This window comes from Melozone crissalis, unplaced genomic scaffold, assembly GCF_028551555.1.
Source record: "Melozone crissalis strain CALT ecotype California unplaced genomic scaffold, PUWL_Pcris_2 ptg000034l_1, whole genome shotgun sequence".
NCBI classification, from domain to species: domain Eukaryota; kingdom Metazoa; phylum Chordata; class Aves; order Passeriformes; family Passerellidae; genus Melozone; species Melozone crissalis.
This window is the reverse complement of record NW_026535812.1, coordinates 22189349-22203063: the sequence shown is the minus strand read 5'-3', so window position 1 is coordinate 22203063 and position 13715 is coordinate 22189349. Positions and strand designations below refer to the sequence as shown.

Sequence of the window (13715 nt, the reverse complement as noted above, 5' to 3'; positions counted from 1 at the left end):
TCAAACCACCATGTTTGGTGTATCCCCAACTTTAGTTCTTGTTGCTGCATCCTTCCTGCTGAACAAGAGTTAAAATACCAGCTCCTCTCTAGAGCTGGGTGATGTATGGACTTTGTGCTGCAGGCTGGGAGGGCTCTGTGCAGGTGTGCAGAACAAACATTCCTGCTCTGGGCTTATCCCTGAGGATACCAGGGGCTCTTGGAGCAAGAACCTGAGTAGTTTGTGTTTGGGGGTAGGGGCAATGAAAAAAAAAAAAAACAACCAACAAACCAACCAAACAACAACAAACCTCCACCTACACCAGCTCTCACAACTGCCCTGGTCATTTCAGCTGGGGAAGAGGTGTCCAAATGTCTCCTGTTCCTACACTACCACAGTGATAATGCAGAGAAAACACAGCAGCAGTTACACTGCTGCTTCCCAGCTATTTCTACTGAAATTACTTTCTTACATTTTTCCCCTCTTGCTTTGCTCTTGTACCTACACTCACAGATCATTCTGGTACTTTATGCCAATATTTAACAGGCACATTTAGAGGGGCAGAGAATTGCATTCATGAAAGGCTTGGAGCAAACCTCTGCTGTCGTGTTTGGTGAATTTTTCTGTTTAGGAACATAAATTAAGTCACTTCTACAGGAATGAGCAGAGTGAATGGAAAAAGGAAACCAGCAGAGTGATTCCCAAGCTTGCATGAAGTCTGTCCAAGCCATTACACAATGTTTACCATTACATGCATGTGTTGTCTTACTCATGTGTAGGAATTGTCACAGGGCTATAATGATACAACTGTTTAGGCAGTTTTCATGAGATGAGAAGAAATTATGGCATCAGATTTGGTGGTGGTTTCTATTTGTTGTATAAGAAACAAGTACGTGCTCCAATTTAATCAAAATTCCATGTATATCCCAGCAAACTGGATTCCCCAGCTTTAAGTTCTAGCATGGCTGTGGCTTAATGCTTAAGTTCACTTACCTTGGTTTAAAAAAAGTCACTACTGGAAGACCAAAAGGATGCAATTGCTTAGGAAGAGTTCATGGAGAGCAGTGCTAACAAATGGATTTACCCAAAGCTCTCAGCTTCAGCAGGACTCTGACTCTGCAGGATACCTGATCTGCTGCCCAGCAGCAGTCCTGGGTGTTGCTTTTGTCAGTCTGCTCTGCCTGGGTACGAACCTTTTCATAGTTACAGACGTTTAATAGATTGAGCATGACTTAGTAACAAATTTTGAGGTCATTTCTTGGATACTTTCTCTCTGTTGCCATTTCAAGCAGGTGTAGATTCCTCCAAGACTCAACCCGCAAAGAAACAACGTGCAGCAAGTGTGATACTGATATAACAACCTATTTTACTAGAAACCAGGTAGGGAAAGCTCAGGCTCGGGGAGGGTTCTGGGGTGCAGGATCCTCACAAATACTCCGAGACAGGGACGATTTCCAGGCTGGCGTTGGCGGCGCCGGGGGCCACGGCGGCGCAGCGCGGGCTCCAGTAGCGGTGCTTGGCCAGCCCGTGGGACAGCTCTGCCAGGAAAATCTCCCCGTCCACCTTGTAGGGAGCCACGTCCGTGCAGTCCGGGTGCAGGCGCTCCACCGCCAGCAGCTCCGCGAATGCCTGGAGGGAAGGAAAGCGGGGATTTAACAAGCGGTGCTCCCTTTGGACTGCGGTGAAGGCTCTCACATGGCGCTTCGTCCTTCCAGAGTGCTGATCTCCGGGGAGGCTCGTCCCAGCACCACCATATTGTAACCACATTAAAAGGCCCAGATAAATCAAGTGTCTTGTTCACTAATTGCTGGACTCTTCCCAACAATAGAAGGACAAATTAGAACAATTGAACCCCAGCCTTCTCAGGTGAGTTCAGAGCCAAACACTTACTGCACAGGTGCTTCTGTCAATTTTGTTCCCCCAGATGTAAATATGGGAAAGTGTCATGTTGGAATGCATTGCCTGTGCAAGAGCTACAAGTCCTCTGCCAGTTATATTGTTGCTTACAACGGACAACCTAGAAAACAGAGAAAATGTGTGCCAAACCATAGAATTCCCATATCTGGGTTAAAAATAAGAATTTAACCATGAATTAGTCTTATTGTTATATATAATATATATAGAGAAATTTTATTTATAATATAATAATTTATTTATGTAAAAGCCAGTCCTACTCGAATATCCTTTTCAGGTTGCCAAAGGCAGCTGGCCTCTAGACTTTCTCAAAGCACTTTCCTGACTCTTGCAGCCAGGTTGTTCACTACTGAGTTCTTCAGTGTCAGTGACTTTGCTGCATGGTGGCCAGGTCTCATCTCTAGTCTGCTTTGAAGCCCAGACCTTGGCATTTATCCAGGCTAAGCTTTGATCTTTGTGGAGTGGCAGTTATTTTTATATTAGCGAACCTGCGAGGCTTTCAGAGGCACCTCGCAGCCGCCACCTCCTCAGTCTGCTACTTAAAACTAATGGCTTCAGGTAACACCTTTGATCAGCTTTTATGTCCTGCGGGCAGGGGTTTAACGCGGCTGCAAAAGACACCCTGATGGAGAGATTACAGCTCTTCTGGGTTCACCCGGAAGCGAACTTAAACAGAGGATTTTCTTAAGTGTTGGAAGATCAGAACCAACAAATATAGTGCCTTATCCCAGCGTGGGATCTGATTATCTCAAAATTCTGAAGGCCTGCAGCTCTTGTTTTCGTTTGCGCACCACAGGGACCTGTGCTTCAAAGACGCAGAAAGAATGAGCAGATCAATGGCCTCACCCGCTCAGAGTGACTGTGAAAGCTGTGAGAGCTCTGAGCACACCTGGGGCTCACCTCCAGCACCCCAGGCTGTCTCACAGCTCTTGGAGCAGCTCAAACGGCAGCAGAGACAATGCTTAGTAAAGAAATCCCACCCAGTCACTCACAGGCTTTTTTTCCCCAAGAAGGAAAAATTGTCTAAAACATTTGGAACTTCCTGACTTTCCTATTTTGATCAAGATGAAGACGCAGAGCTGTGATGCATTTCAGGCAGTGCAGAGTGCAGGTTTCTCACCTGCAGTCTCTGGGGGAGCTGTGCCAGTACTTACGCCTTCAGAGTCCTGTTCCGCATGGCCAAGGTCTCACTCAGGTAAATGATTCCAGCATCCTCTATTCGGTTTGCATCAAGATCCAGGATCTCCAGGGTATGGTTCTTTTTTAGTAGCTCTCCCAAAAATTTAGCACCATCACAGATGATGTTATTACTGAAAGTGAGATGCATGTTTTAATTTTTTTTTTCCAAGTTGCTAAGAAAATGAGTTTCTAATGTGCTACATTTAATCACTCTCACCAGCTAAGGTCAAGGTATCTCAGGGTGGAGTTTTCATACAGGGCATCACACAGTCGCTCCACACCAAAGTTTTTCATTTCATGCTTGCCCAAATGTAGTTCCACAAGAGAAGAATTACTCCTCAGCATCAGAGCTATATGAACTGTGGTCTCTTCCTAGAAACACACACCCAATTTTATTAATCTGGACTTTAGGGAAAGATACAGTTGTGCCTCAGTAACAGGGAGTTATGCAACTAACTGCAAGATCTGGTCATCAGCAGTGTTGATCATTCTATTCTGTATATTGTATAAAAATAACCACAAAACAACACATTATGATAAAGTTAAAAAATAAAATTTTAAAAAAAGAAAAATACTATAGAGATATTTGCAGTTTTACTGTCTACATCCCTGCAAATATCAGTGAAGCATCAACATTTAATTATGTCTAATCAGTTTCCCTCTCTGCTATTCCTCTTAAAAGACTGAGTCAATCTTTGCTAACATGTAAAATTATTTTGTAATGATGGTAATTATTTAATACAAGAATGAATTGGTCACAGTTTTTACTTGATCTTGGAGATCTTTTCCAACCTTCAAGGTTCTGTTGATTGTATGCAAAAGAAACAGGACTTCTATGGAAAAAAATATGTCCTGTCAGTCTAAGTCAAAGGAAGTTTGTTCAAAATTGTCCTGTTTAGTTCAGAAAAAATGTCCATAAATACATCAGTACTGACTTGACTAATGCCCCTCTGTCTGAGCTGACTCCACAGTCACTCACACACCTGTTGGGTGGACAGCAAAGGACGATTGAGGTTTATGGCTTTGAGTGATTTGTTCTGAGTCAGGGCTATGGCTGTTGCTATCAGACACCGCAGGCCCTGGAAATGAAAATAAATTCTTTAGAGAAATATTTTCAGTGTATAGATCAAGCTACCAAATTGCCATTGCTATTATATCTGCCTTCATCTACTCTGGAGGTAGAGAGATGGGACTACTGCAGGCAACTGCTTACAGACATATAACAGATTTTCTGATAATACCAATGCCAACTGCCTATGGAATAGCAGACTGAAATTAGACTAAGCAGCACAAATGACTCAGCAACTCAGAGAATGAAAACCAAGAATAAGGGATCTGAAAAATACTTGTCCATTCAATTGATCCCATATTTTGATTTCCCTGACTTATGAAGCAAAATCAGCTTATGTGTGTTACCCTAATATTTATCCACCAGGTAAATTCATATTTAGTATGAATTGGGCAAATTTAGATTTTGTTTTTAATGTCCTTCTACTTTGCCCTCCATTTTATGTTTATGCTACTTTTCAAGTAGGCTGGGCTGTACTCTCATTTCAAACCAGCTCTATCAATTCCCTACCAAGCTTTTGAATAAATCCTACACTGCCTACACTTCCCTTTTTCCTGTATTCATAACACCTTCACACTTTCTGAGGGCTATTCCCCCTTCTGGCTCAGAAGCAAATCCTGAATTTCCAGGAGACAAATGCAGGCTTTTAAAAGCAATCCACAACCTCCTCAGTCTCCCTGCGCACAGTATAGGAAGTGTCAGTGCCCAGCTCCAGGAGGAACCACATTGTCCAAGAGTAAATTGGGTGCTTTTCTACACAATTCCGCTCTGCTGTGCTTATGTCCTTTATGGGCAAGCTCTGAGAGGAGCAGCAGAGCTATGGGATGAGTGACTTTCAGGGGTTGCAGCACTGCTCACTTTGGAAGGAAGAGATTCTCCAGGGAATGAGAAGTCCATTCTTCAAAATGAATTATACAGGACTTAGCTCAACAGAAAGTAGCAGCAGAAAAAAACCTCAGAAAATGTGCAAGCCAAGCACTTGAATTCCTAGAGAGACACAGTGGCTCTAAAACATCCCCAGTTCTGACTTCACAGGTGCTTTATGCAATGTGCCTTTCCCAGCACACATTGCAATATTGTATATTCTGTTACCTCTGGCTGTCACAAAATCAATGACAACAGATGGCATTTCCCCCTAATTAAGCACTGCAGGACCCTTGTAATACCCTTGAAAGATTTATGTCTTATTGCTGATAATTTTACTGGGTTACTCACCACATCACAGTCTCCAATATCCAACTTTTTTAAGGTTGAGTTAATTTCTAGCATTGAAGCAAAAAACATCCCACCTTGGTTTCCTATTTTGTTTCCTGTCATTCTCAGGTGCACAAGACTTTGATTGTTCTAGACAAAATTAAAAAAATATATATATTCCTTTAAGATGGCCTGCAAAACCACTCTGTCCTGTTTTTTAATGTGAATTCTGCTGGTTATCACACAGAGACAAAACAAACTTCCAGAAGAATTGTGTCCAAGTGATAACCCTGGCTCAGCTCTTGGCTTAGGCTCCCCTCAGGAGCACCAAATATGAGAGCCTGCAAGCAAAACCCTTCTATTTGAAAACTTCTGTTTCTCCCAAATTCATGAATTTCATCACACTCATGAAAATAATCCAGGCAAATATTTCTTCCTAAATTGGCATCTGAAATGCAAATTGCCTTAATACTAATTTAAATCTGGTAAGCCTTTTATGAGCCCAGCATTGTACATCTACTGCACAGCCTCAGTGTTTTGGAAGCCTGTCAAATTGAGTTGAAATCAGTTCAGGGTTCAAAGACTGTGAAGGAGGAAGAAAGAGCTCATGTGAGCCTCCTTTCACAAACACAACAAATCTTCCACACAAGCCTCATTTCCTTGGGAAACCACATTAAAAATAACAAACTCGGGTTTGTGGTACTGCTGTAAGGCAAAGTTTTGAAAACATGTCTCAGACATCTTGAATCAAGACAAATATTGATGTCAAAGTACAGGCTAATTTAATTTAATTTTTGGAGGAAAAAAGGAAAAATGATGGCATTATATATCCTGTAGCATAGCATTTTTCACACAGAAAAACCCAGCTGCAATAGTTGTGCTTTTTATAGACAATTATGTCTTTTTCTAGATAATGAATTGTTAATGGCAGCACAGTGCAACTTTCTCTTGTGTGAAATCTGATTTCTGTAGTGTGCCTTGGGAAACCAGGCAATCCCTGTGACACAGCAACATGCTGAATGGAGCAAAGACAGAGGCTCCTTTCAGCCAGCTCTGATGTTGGCAGCACAGCCAGTACTGGTCATCAAAAGCAAAAAGATTAAAGGAGATGCCATTGCCTAAATCTCCCAGGCAAATACTCACATGGAGTGCTCCTGCTATCAGCTCTGCCCCACTTGTGCCAATGTCATTGAACATCAGGTTCAGATACTGCAGAGTGGTGTTTTCCTTGGGAGCAAAGAAAGCAGGAAGGAATGAGAGGGTGTTTTTCCCAAAACACAGCTGTATTTTCCAAAAAGGAGATACACATACAAAACTCTGCCCTTTGCAGCATTTCAGGCTGTTCATGAGTTGGAGAAGTAGTTAAAGAATCCCAAATTATGTCAGGTGATGAGGGCAAGGCATAAAACCTGTCATGGGGCCTGAGGAGCCACCCAGGAACCCTGTGCATGAAGCAGGCGGCCAAGCTCAGATGCACAAATTCAGGCATTTTGTGAACCTAACAGTGCCCCTCAAATTCTAGGAACACAGGCACAGATGACAACTCACTGTTTTCCACCTGTATCCCAGTGTTTACTGTGACAAAAAGGCTGCATTAAAATTCCCTAAGTTTAGGTCTATAAAAAGGCTAAGAGAGATTATAAAATAGCTGAAACAAGGGCACTGGCACAACCATTACCCTCTTTGTTGAACTGAACTGTGAGCCTTCTACCAGAAATTAAAAATCTCCACAGAGAATACAATCTGAGGTTCTAGTGATAGTCAAAGTTATTAGAATTTTGCCAAACCAGCTAATTCTTGTCCCCACTATAAATATTACTATAGACAAATAAATTACAAGTTGCTGAAAGATAAACATCTCTTGGCACCTGGAGGAATATTGCCATGATCTCTGCTCCAACATCAGTCAATAAATTATAGGCAAGATCCAAACCTGAAAAAGATGAAGAATAAGGAACGTCACAGATCCATATCTGCATTGAACTGATCTCTGAACAAAAAGAAACAAAGATGAACTAAGGCTGAAATCAAGACTGATCTTGTTTTCTTGTATTAGCACAGCAATGTCAAACACACAGGGAAGAACCTTACCTGTGACAAAGGGAGCTTGGCCTAGGACAGAGACAAGAACTGCAAGATCATTATCTGTAACTCTTGGCACAGGCACCAGATGATTATTTCCAGCTAATTTTAATGTGATTCCTTTTGTACTTCTGCAATAACACAAAAATGCAAGAATATGAGGAGAAGTAAAATGATAGAGAGAAATGAATTCTCTCTCCAGATCAGAGGTGTGCCCATGCCTGCCCTCCCTGGAACTCTTGCACAGGGTTATCTGCTGCCTCTGCTGTGGGAACACCACCTCAGGTGATGTGATCCAGGCAGTGCCTCAGCACTGCCCTTGCTGAAGGCACTGCTCAGCACTGAAAGCAGGAATAACCAAGATGAGGGGAAGGAGATGGAAATAAAGATTATCTCAGAGGTTACCTCATCATCTTCTTTTTACTTGCCCTCTTTCCTTTATTTACTTTATCCTGCCCTCAGGATCAAAATGTGACACAAACAATTTAATTTTCTCAGCTTTTTCCCCAAAAAGGACAATTAACTTTGATCCCAGCACCATCCATGAGAAGAAGCAGTACCCAGGCCCTTAAAGAGAGAGAATTTAGGTGGTTAATAACTTGGCAGAATTCAGAGACAACTCAGGGAAGCATGACCAGCTGGAAGGTAACTGAATGCAGCTGAGGCTTTTAAAACAGGAGTGAGACACAAAAAAGGGAGTTAGGATGACTAAACACAGGGTTTGGCTTCTTTAGGGGACAGAAAGGCACCTTCCTGTACATTTTTCACTTTTTTTGATTTCACTGCTTGTAAAGCTGCCCAGAAAGGATATATAGCTACAAACTTCTGCCAAGATGATGTCAAGATGAGTCAAACCAGAACTTCAGCAGTAAATGTTAAATTTGATTTGTGTTTAAGCCTGAAACTGCATGAACTTTGTCATATTTCAATTCCTCATCCTGCTACCCCGTTTAAGGCTTTCAGAAGCATCTGAAACACCCCGTTTGTTATTTTCTTACATTTCATCATTTTTATCAGCTTCTTGAAGCACACGAGCAATGAAGGGGTTTTCAGGCTGGCTCAAATTTTGACAGGCCTCCATATAATGCAGGTGAAGATCTGGAGCAACCGCCATGACCTGCTGGAAAACAAAACCAAGTGTTATTGTATCGTTTTGGCAGCCTAGCAACCAGAAGAGATCTGCGTAGCAATACAAGTGGGCTCGGTCTGGAAAGGGTTACAGCTTGTGGTTTCGAGTAACAGACACAGGAAAAGCATGAGGAAAACGCTGGGTGTGTTTTCGATGCGCTGTAGTTGGTTAGAGCACCGTGCTAATTCTACCAAGGCGGGCCATTCACTTCAGAGTTTAACTTGATTATTCTCCTTCCAGCTCAGCATATTCTGTAATAAACTCAGAGATAAAAGTATCTGAGATGATAGAGAAGAGATCCCTGTGGCAGCTGAGCCCCTCAGGCCTTACCTGAGCTATGCCCACCTCTCCCCTGTCCCCAGCTCAGCCCGCGGTGAGTTCGGTAACCGGGGCTGCTCCGAGCTGGGCTCGGTAACGGAGCCCGTTCTCAGGGAGGGTGTCCCGAGCCCGTTCCCAGGGCGGGTGTCCCCAGCCTGTCCCCAGGCAGGATGTCCCCAGCCTGTCCCCAGGGCGGGTGTCTCCAGCTCGGCAGCTGGAGGCAGCGGGCAGGGGTTGCCAGGAGCCCTCCGGGGTCCCTCCCCTGTGTGGGGCTGAGCTCAGACCCTGGGCACGGAGCTGGTCTCCGAGGAGCCTTTGCAAAGCTGTCCATGGTTACACGGATCGGCTGCTCCTTCAAAGATTCCTGTGCTGGCCCTTTCCAGCAAATAAATCCCTCTGGTGATTTCAGCGCTGCCCTCCTGGGCAGGAGGGGATGGGCTCCATTTTTCTGCACTGCAGCACCGCCAGGAGCTGCTGTGCTGGGTCTGTCTCGTAATCTCCTGCACAAACTTCCCCCAGGTTTGAAGAATCTCCCAGACATAGGGCGCTCAGACTGTCTGGACAGCCTGGAGAAGATCCAACACCAGCCCTGCTGCTGGGCCTCCCTTTCCAATGTTTATGTGGAGAACACCACGTTACACATTGCACCACCTTACACACTGCACCTGCATCCTCCACCAGGTTAATCAGTGTCAGGATGCTAGATCTGAATGAAAAACGCTTTGATGCTATTCCTAAAGGAATGTGCACTATGAAAAATGTATTCGTTCCTTTGTTTTACTTTATATTTTATTGATACCTCCCTTTTGCTCAATCCAAGTTCTCCATTACAACCAAGTGTCACTTTTCCCCACCACAGTGAGAAGGGACATTGCACTGGTACACCCCAAGCCTGGGTTCCTCATTATTGCTGGCATCTCAGAATTCAGGCAGAAAAAAGCAAGAACGTGGAAGCACTGACCTTTGTGTTGAATCGTAAAGATGGAATCCTGACTGGAGGGACTGCCGCAGTTTTTTGCATCTTTTTTTTCTGTGTACACTGGGAAAATAAGAGCTGCATTTGCACAGAATCAATATGTCACAGAGTGAGCACAGGGCAATTTAAAAATGGATGTGATATTGTTAACATCTTTAACTCCATGAACATTTGCTGTTCATTTGATAATGAACAATTATGCACCCCTGGGCTATGGTGAGTGTAAGAGTATTCATAGACATCCTTATTTTGGGCCTCAGAATACACTTTCCTTTTTATTTAATGCAATGCTTTTCTCCAAGAATTTTTTTTTTTTGGTGCAGTTTTCTTCTTGAAGGTTACATTTACAGAAGTAGCAATTTATGCAAAAGACTCACTTTCAGATTTCATTAATTTAAATTGCTCTCTGCTGCACTGTGCATACAAAGGAAATGAAGAAACAGACTAATGTTTCTGCTAAGAAATAAAATTAAACCCATAAGAAATCTTTCCAGCACAGGAAACAACACAGATGTCTTTGCCAAAATTTCCACCATACTGTGAGGTATAATGTGACATTAATGAGCAAAATATTCTGTGTTCATCTATCAACAGTAATGCAGCTCCACAGAATTTTCATAGGAGATTTCTTCCCTAAAAACAAAATTCCAAAGATTACTATTTAATTGACATAATATATCTTTTTAATGACTGTGTCTAGATACCTGTGGAGGTGAAGGAACTGAAAATTTTAAATGCCTTAACCTTTCTGAAAATAAATTCAGCATCTCTCCAAAGGAGATCCTTCTCCTGGCATCATCAGAAAGATTATAGCTGGGACAAGATAAAGGAATTAAATTTCTGCCAGAAGACATAAGCAAATTGCAGGCAGAAACAATAGAAGGGGCAAGATCTTGTTCAGCTGCTGCATGGAAATTCCATGGACTTCAGCTGCTCCCAAATGCAGGACTGAAGGCACTCTTAATCTCTTCAGGTATCTGGTGCAGCATCAGGCCAGAACTGTCAGAACAGGAATAATATCAAAGCTCAGCATTTAAAACTCCTGTTGTGTCTGTGTTTAGTAATGATCTCAACAACATCACAGTTTATAAACCTCACTTATGCACTTTACCTCCAGAAAGGATCAGTACCTTGGAAATGTGTTTGGAAATATGGAGTAGGATTCCAGACAGGCCACACACTTCTACCAGGACCTGCATTACCATCCTGTCTTACAGAGCTGTATAAAGCTGTTTGAAAGTATCTCCACACTTTGGCAAAACCGTTCACTGATGTTTTGACAATCTGCAGTTACAGCACTTTGAGTGACTGCAAGCTGTCACTGCCTTAGTGGTACTGCTCATCTCTGACATGGCTTGGTGACATTTGGGATGTGTCAGTGTATGGCAGGATTATTTGAAAGCAGCGGGTCTGCAGGATGCAATTTCTGCCACGATTCTGGTCCTGACACATCGTAACTCCTTTGTTATTAAAAAGAACCATGACAAACATATATTGCTACAATTCTTGCATGCCAAATCTATGTGCAACCATGTCTTCCCCACAGCACTTGACAGGCAGACAGCTGTTTGTCCTAGACACAAGATGGCCTTGTCTAGTTTTTATTCTGTACTGCTCAGCTACCCTTTAAGCCCCTGAGTTTCATCTGCAGTGCACACAGAGCGTCGAGCTAGACTGTGCAGGTTCAAAATGCAGAGTGGGTGGGAGCAGAACCCTTTGTTCAGTTCAGCTGGCAGGTCAGAACCACAGTGCTGCTCTCCCTCCCCTTGCCTCAGGGAAGGTGGTGCATCCTGAGGGAGTTGATCAGAAGCAGAGTTCCATCTGCAGGTAGTGCTCTCAGAATCTGCATCCAGGGCATGGGGCTCGTTTCTGTTTGGCTCTTGATTGATACTGAAATCTCATTAATACGCTCACTGGCAGGAGAGAGCTGGGACTGCAGCAAAGTGGGACGGCTCTGTTCTGATTTTTCCATTTCACTGGGTAACTGAGGCTGTTTTGATTGTTTGGAAATGTCTCATGAAATTTTTTCACTCTAAGCGAAGGCAAAGAGGAACAGAGAGAAGGATGAATCAGAAACTGCCAAGGAGGAAATCACTGGAAGAGAGATTTCTGGGCAGATTGGCAGATTAACAAGATTTTTAGTAGTGGTGATAAAAGGAACAAAAGCTTTTTAGTGGCACAATTGGCATGACAGAATAATAAGAGGGCAAAGACTGAGCAGGGGGATCGGGGGCAGGGGAGAGTTTGCCAGCAGTGGGTCTGTCCTGGGCTCTGGAGCTGAGAATGAGGAATCCAGCTATGAAAGAACAAGAAACCCCAACACTGAACTTGAGTTCAGTTAGGAAGATTTCAACGGAAAATGGACAGTAAAGGTAAACTGGAGAGAGACGTTCAAGAGGGAAAGGATTAATTCAGAGAAATTCTCACAGAACAGATTAAAGATCAATTTCCCAGTTGGATCAAAGGTGGATTAGAACAGGTTGGTGAGATGCTATTGAACAGACACGATGGTTTTTCCTCATTAGAACAACTGTCCTTGTTTAACTCACTGCTTGAAAATCTCTCTTCTTAGCCCTAAATGAAGCAGGGGCTCTTTGCTTTATTTCAGAGGTTTAGGATCCCACACAGCAATTCCCTGCTGCCCCTGGCCAAGAGGCTCCAGTTCAACTCACATTTCTCAAAGCTGGGGGAGCCAAGTGCACTTTTCAAGTGGAACTGAAAGTGGAACCAGGAAGTCCAGGGTGACTCTGACATGAAATTATGGATTAAATGATCAATAGGTATCAGCATTCAGCTGCAGGTTATAGCCCTGAACAGGAAAAAGCTGATGTTGGAAGGGTTGCATGGACTGAAAGCTGAATATTGATCAGCATCTGCAGGGGAGAACTTGCTGAGGGGGCCTTTAGCAAGTTAGGAAGGTGCCACTGAATGATCCTGTTGTGCCTCTCCTCCAGGAGATTGCTGCAGCATGTAGAGATGCTCAGAGCTAATTGAGCAGTACTTTATCCCTCAAGCTGCCTCAGGATTTCTCTAAGACTCCTCACTCAGTGGGCAGATCTAATATCTTTACTTCCCAAAATACCTTACCAATGAATAATCCCACTGCAGTCCTGGAGCTCACGTGTGGGCTAACATGCTCCATGACACAAGGGACTGTGCCAGAATTTGGCACTTATTGATTGCTCTGTATCCAAAATTCTTGTTAAAATAGCAGGGCATATCACTGATTTAATGTACCATAGGTTTTTCCTTGTCCCTGAGACTTGCACAGACACCAAATAAGGGTTTCTTACCTTGATTTTATGCTGATTCTCTACACAGGACTCATCTACACTATGAGATGGCATCAAGGGCCAGAGCAGAGGCAAACCAGCTCCTTCTGTATTCTCCTTCCTGGGCTAATCTATAATGTTGAGTTGTTGGGATGGATAGCAAATCTCCCACTTACAATTTAGTTAATTCACAAAGAGGCAAAAGTTTGAGGGGAGAAGAAACTAACAAATAAAACATGGAGGTTTCAAGTATTTTCACATTAGAGGTATTTTCTGAGGCCACATTGACACTGCCCACCCACCTGCATCAACACAAACCCCAGCCCTTCCCTCCATGGCCAAACCTGCAGCAGGTCCCTCTGACCTAGCACTGCTCTGTGGCCTTGGCAATTTTCACAACATGAAGATTGAGTAGTGTAAGCATGGCCCAGAGAGTCTGAAAGGATGTTATGAAATTGAATTATCTATGTTGCAGAAGGTCAAATAACAGTTTTCTGTAACTGTGAAACTATTTCAAGAGATTATTAAAAACTGCATTCTTCTGAGACACATAATGGTTCATGTGCTGCTCCCAAAAGGCTTTCCACACACCTCCAACCTTCT

The 13715-nt window shown here is 43.3% G+C and overlaps 1 protein-coding gene across 1 annotated transcript; it reads right to left on the bottom strand.

Annotated features, from left to right (window-relative positions):
• LRRC34 (leucine rich repeat containing 34) lies at nt 1-8531 on the bottom strand. The gene is made up of 11 exons (XM_054282720.1): nt 8416-8531; nt 7427-7548; nt 7204-7268; nt 6479-6562; nt 5357-5485; nt 4056-4151; nt 3290-3444; nt 3048-3203; nt 1870-1996; nt 1409-1608; nt 1-55 (listed from the first exon to the last, which is right to left on the bottom strand). The coding sequence occupies exons 1-11, from the start codon at nt 8529-8531 to the stop codon at nt 1-3; spliced, it is 1305 nt and encodes a 434-aa protein (XP_054138695.1).
• Nucleotides 8532-13715: the final 5184 nt, after the last annotated feature.

Excerpts from the sequence above, each read along its gene's own strand:
- LRRC34 (XM_054282720.1), bottom strand. The coding sequence starts at position 8,531 with ATGGCGGTTGCTCCAGATCTTCACCTGCATTATATGGAGGCCTGTCAA. Across the intron at positions 5,486-6,478 it reads TGATAGCAGGAGCACTCCAT|AACAATCAAAGTCTTGTGCA; the intron begins GTGAGTATTTGC and ends AATTTTGTCTAG. Across the intron at positions 56-1,408 it reads GTCCCTGTCTCGGAGTATTT|GAAGGATGCAGCAACAAGAA; the intron begins GTGAGGATCCTG and ends CTTGTTCAGCAG.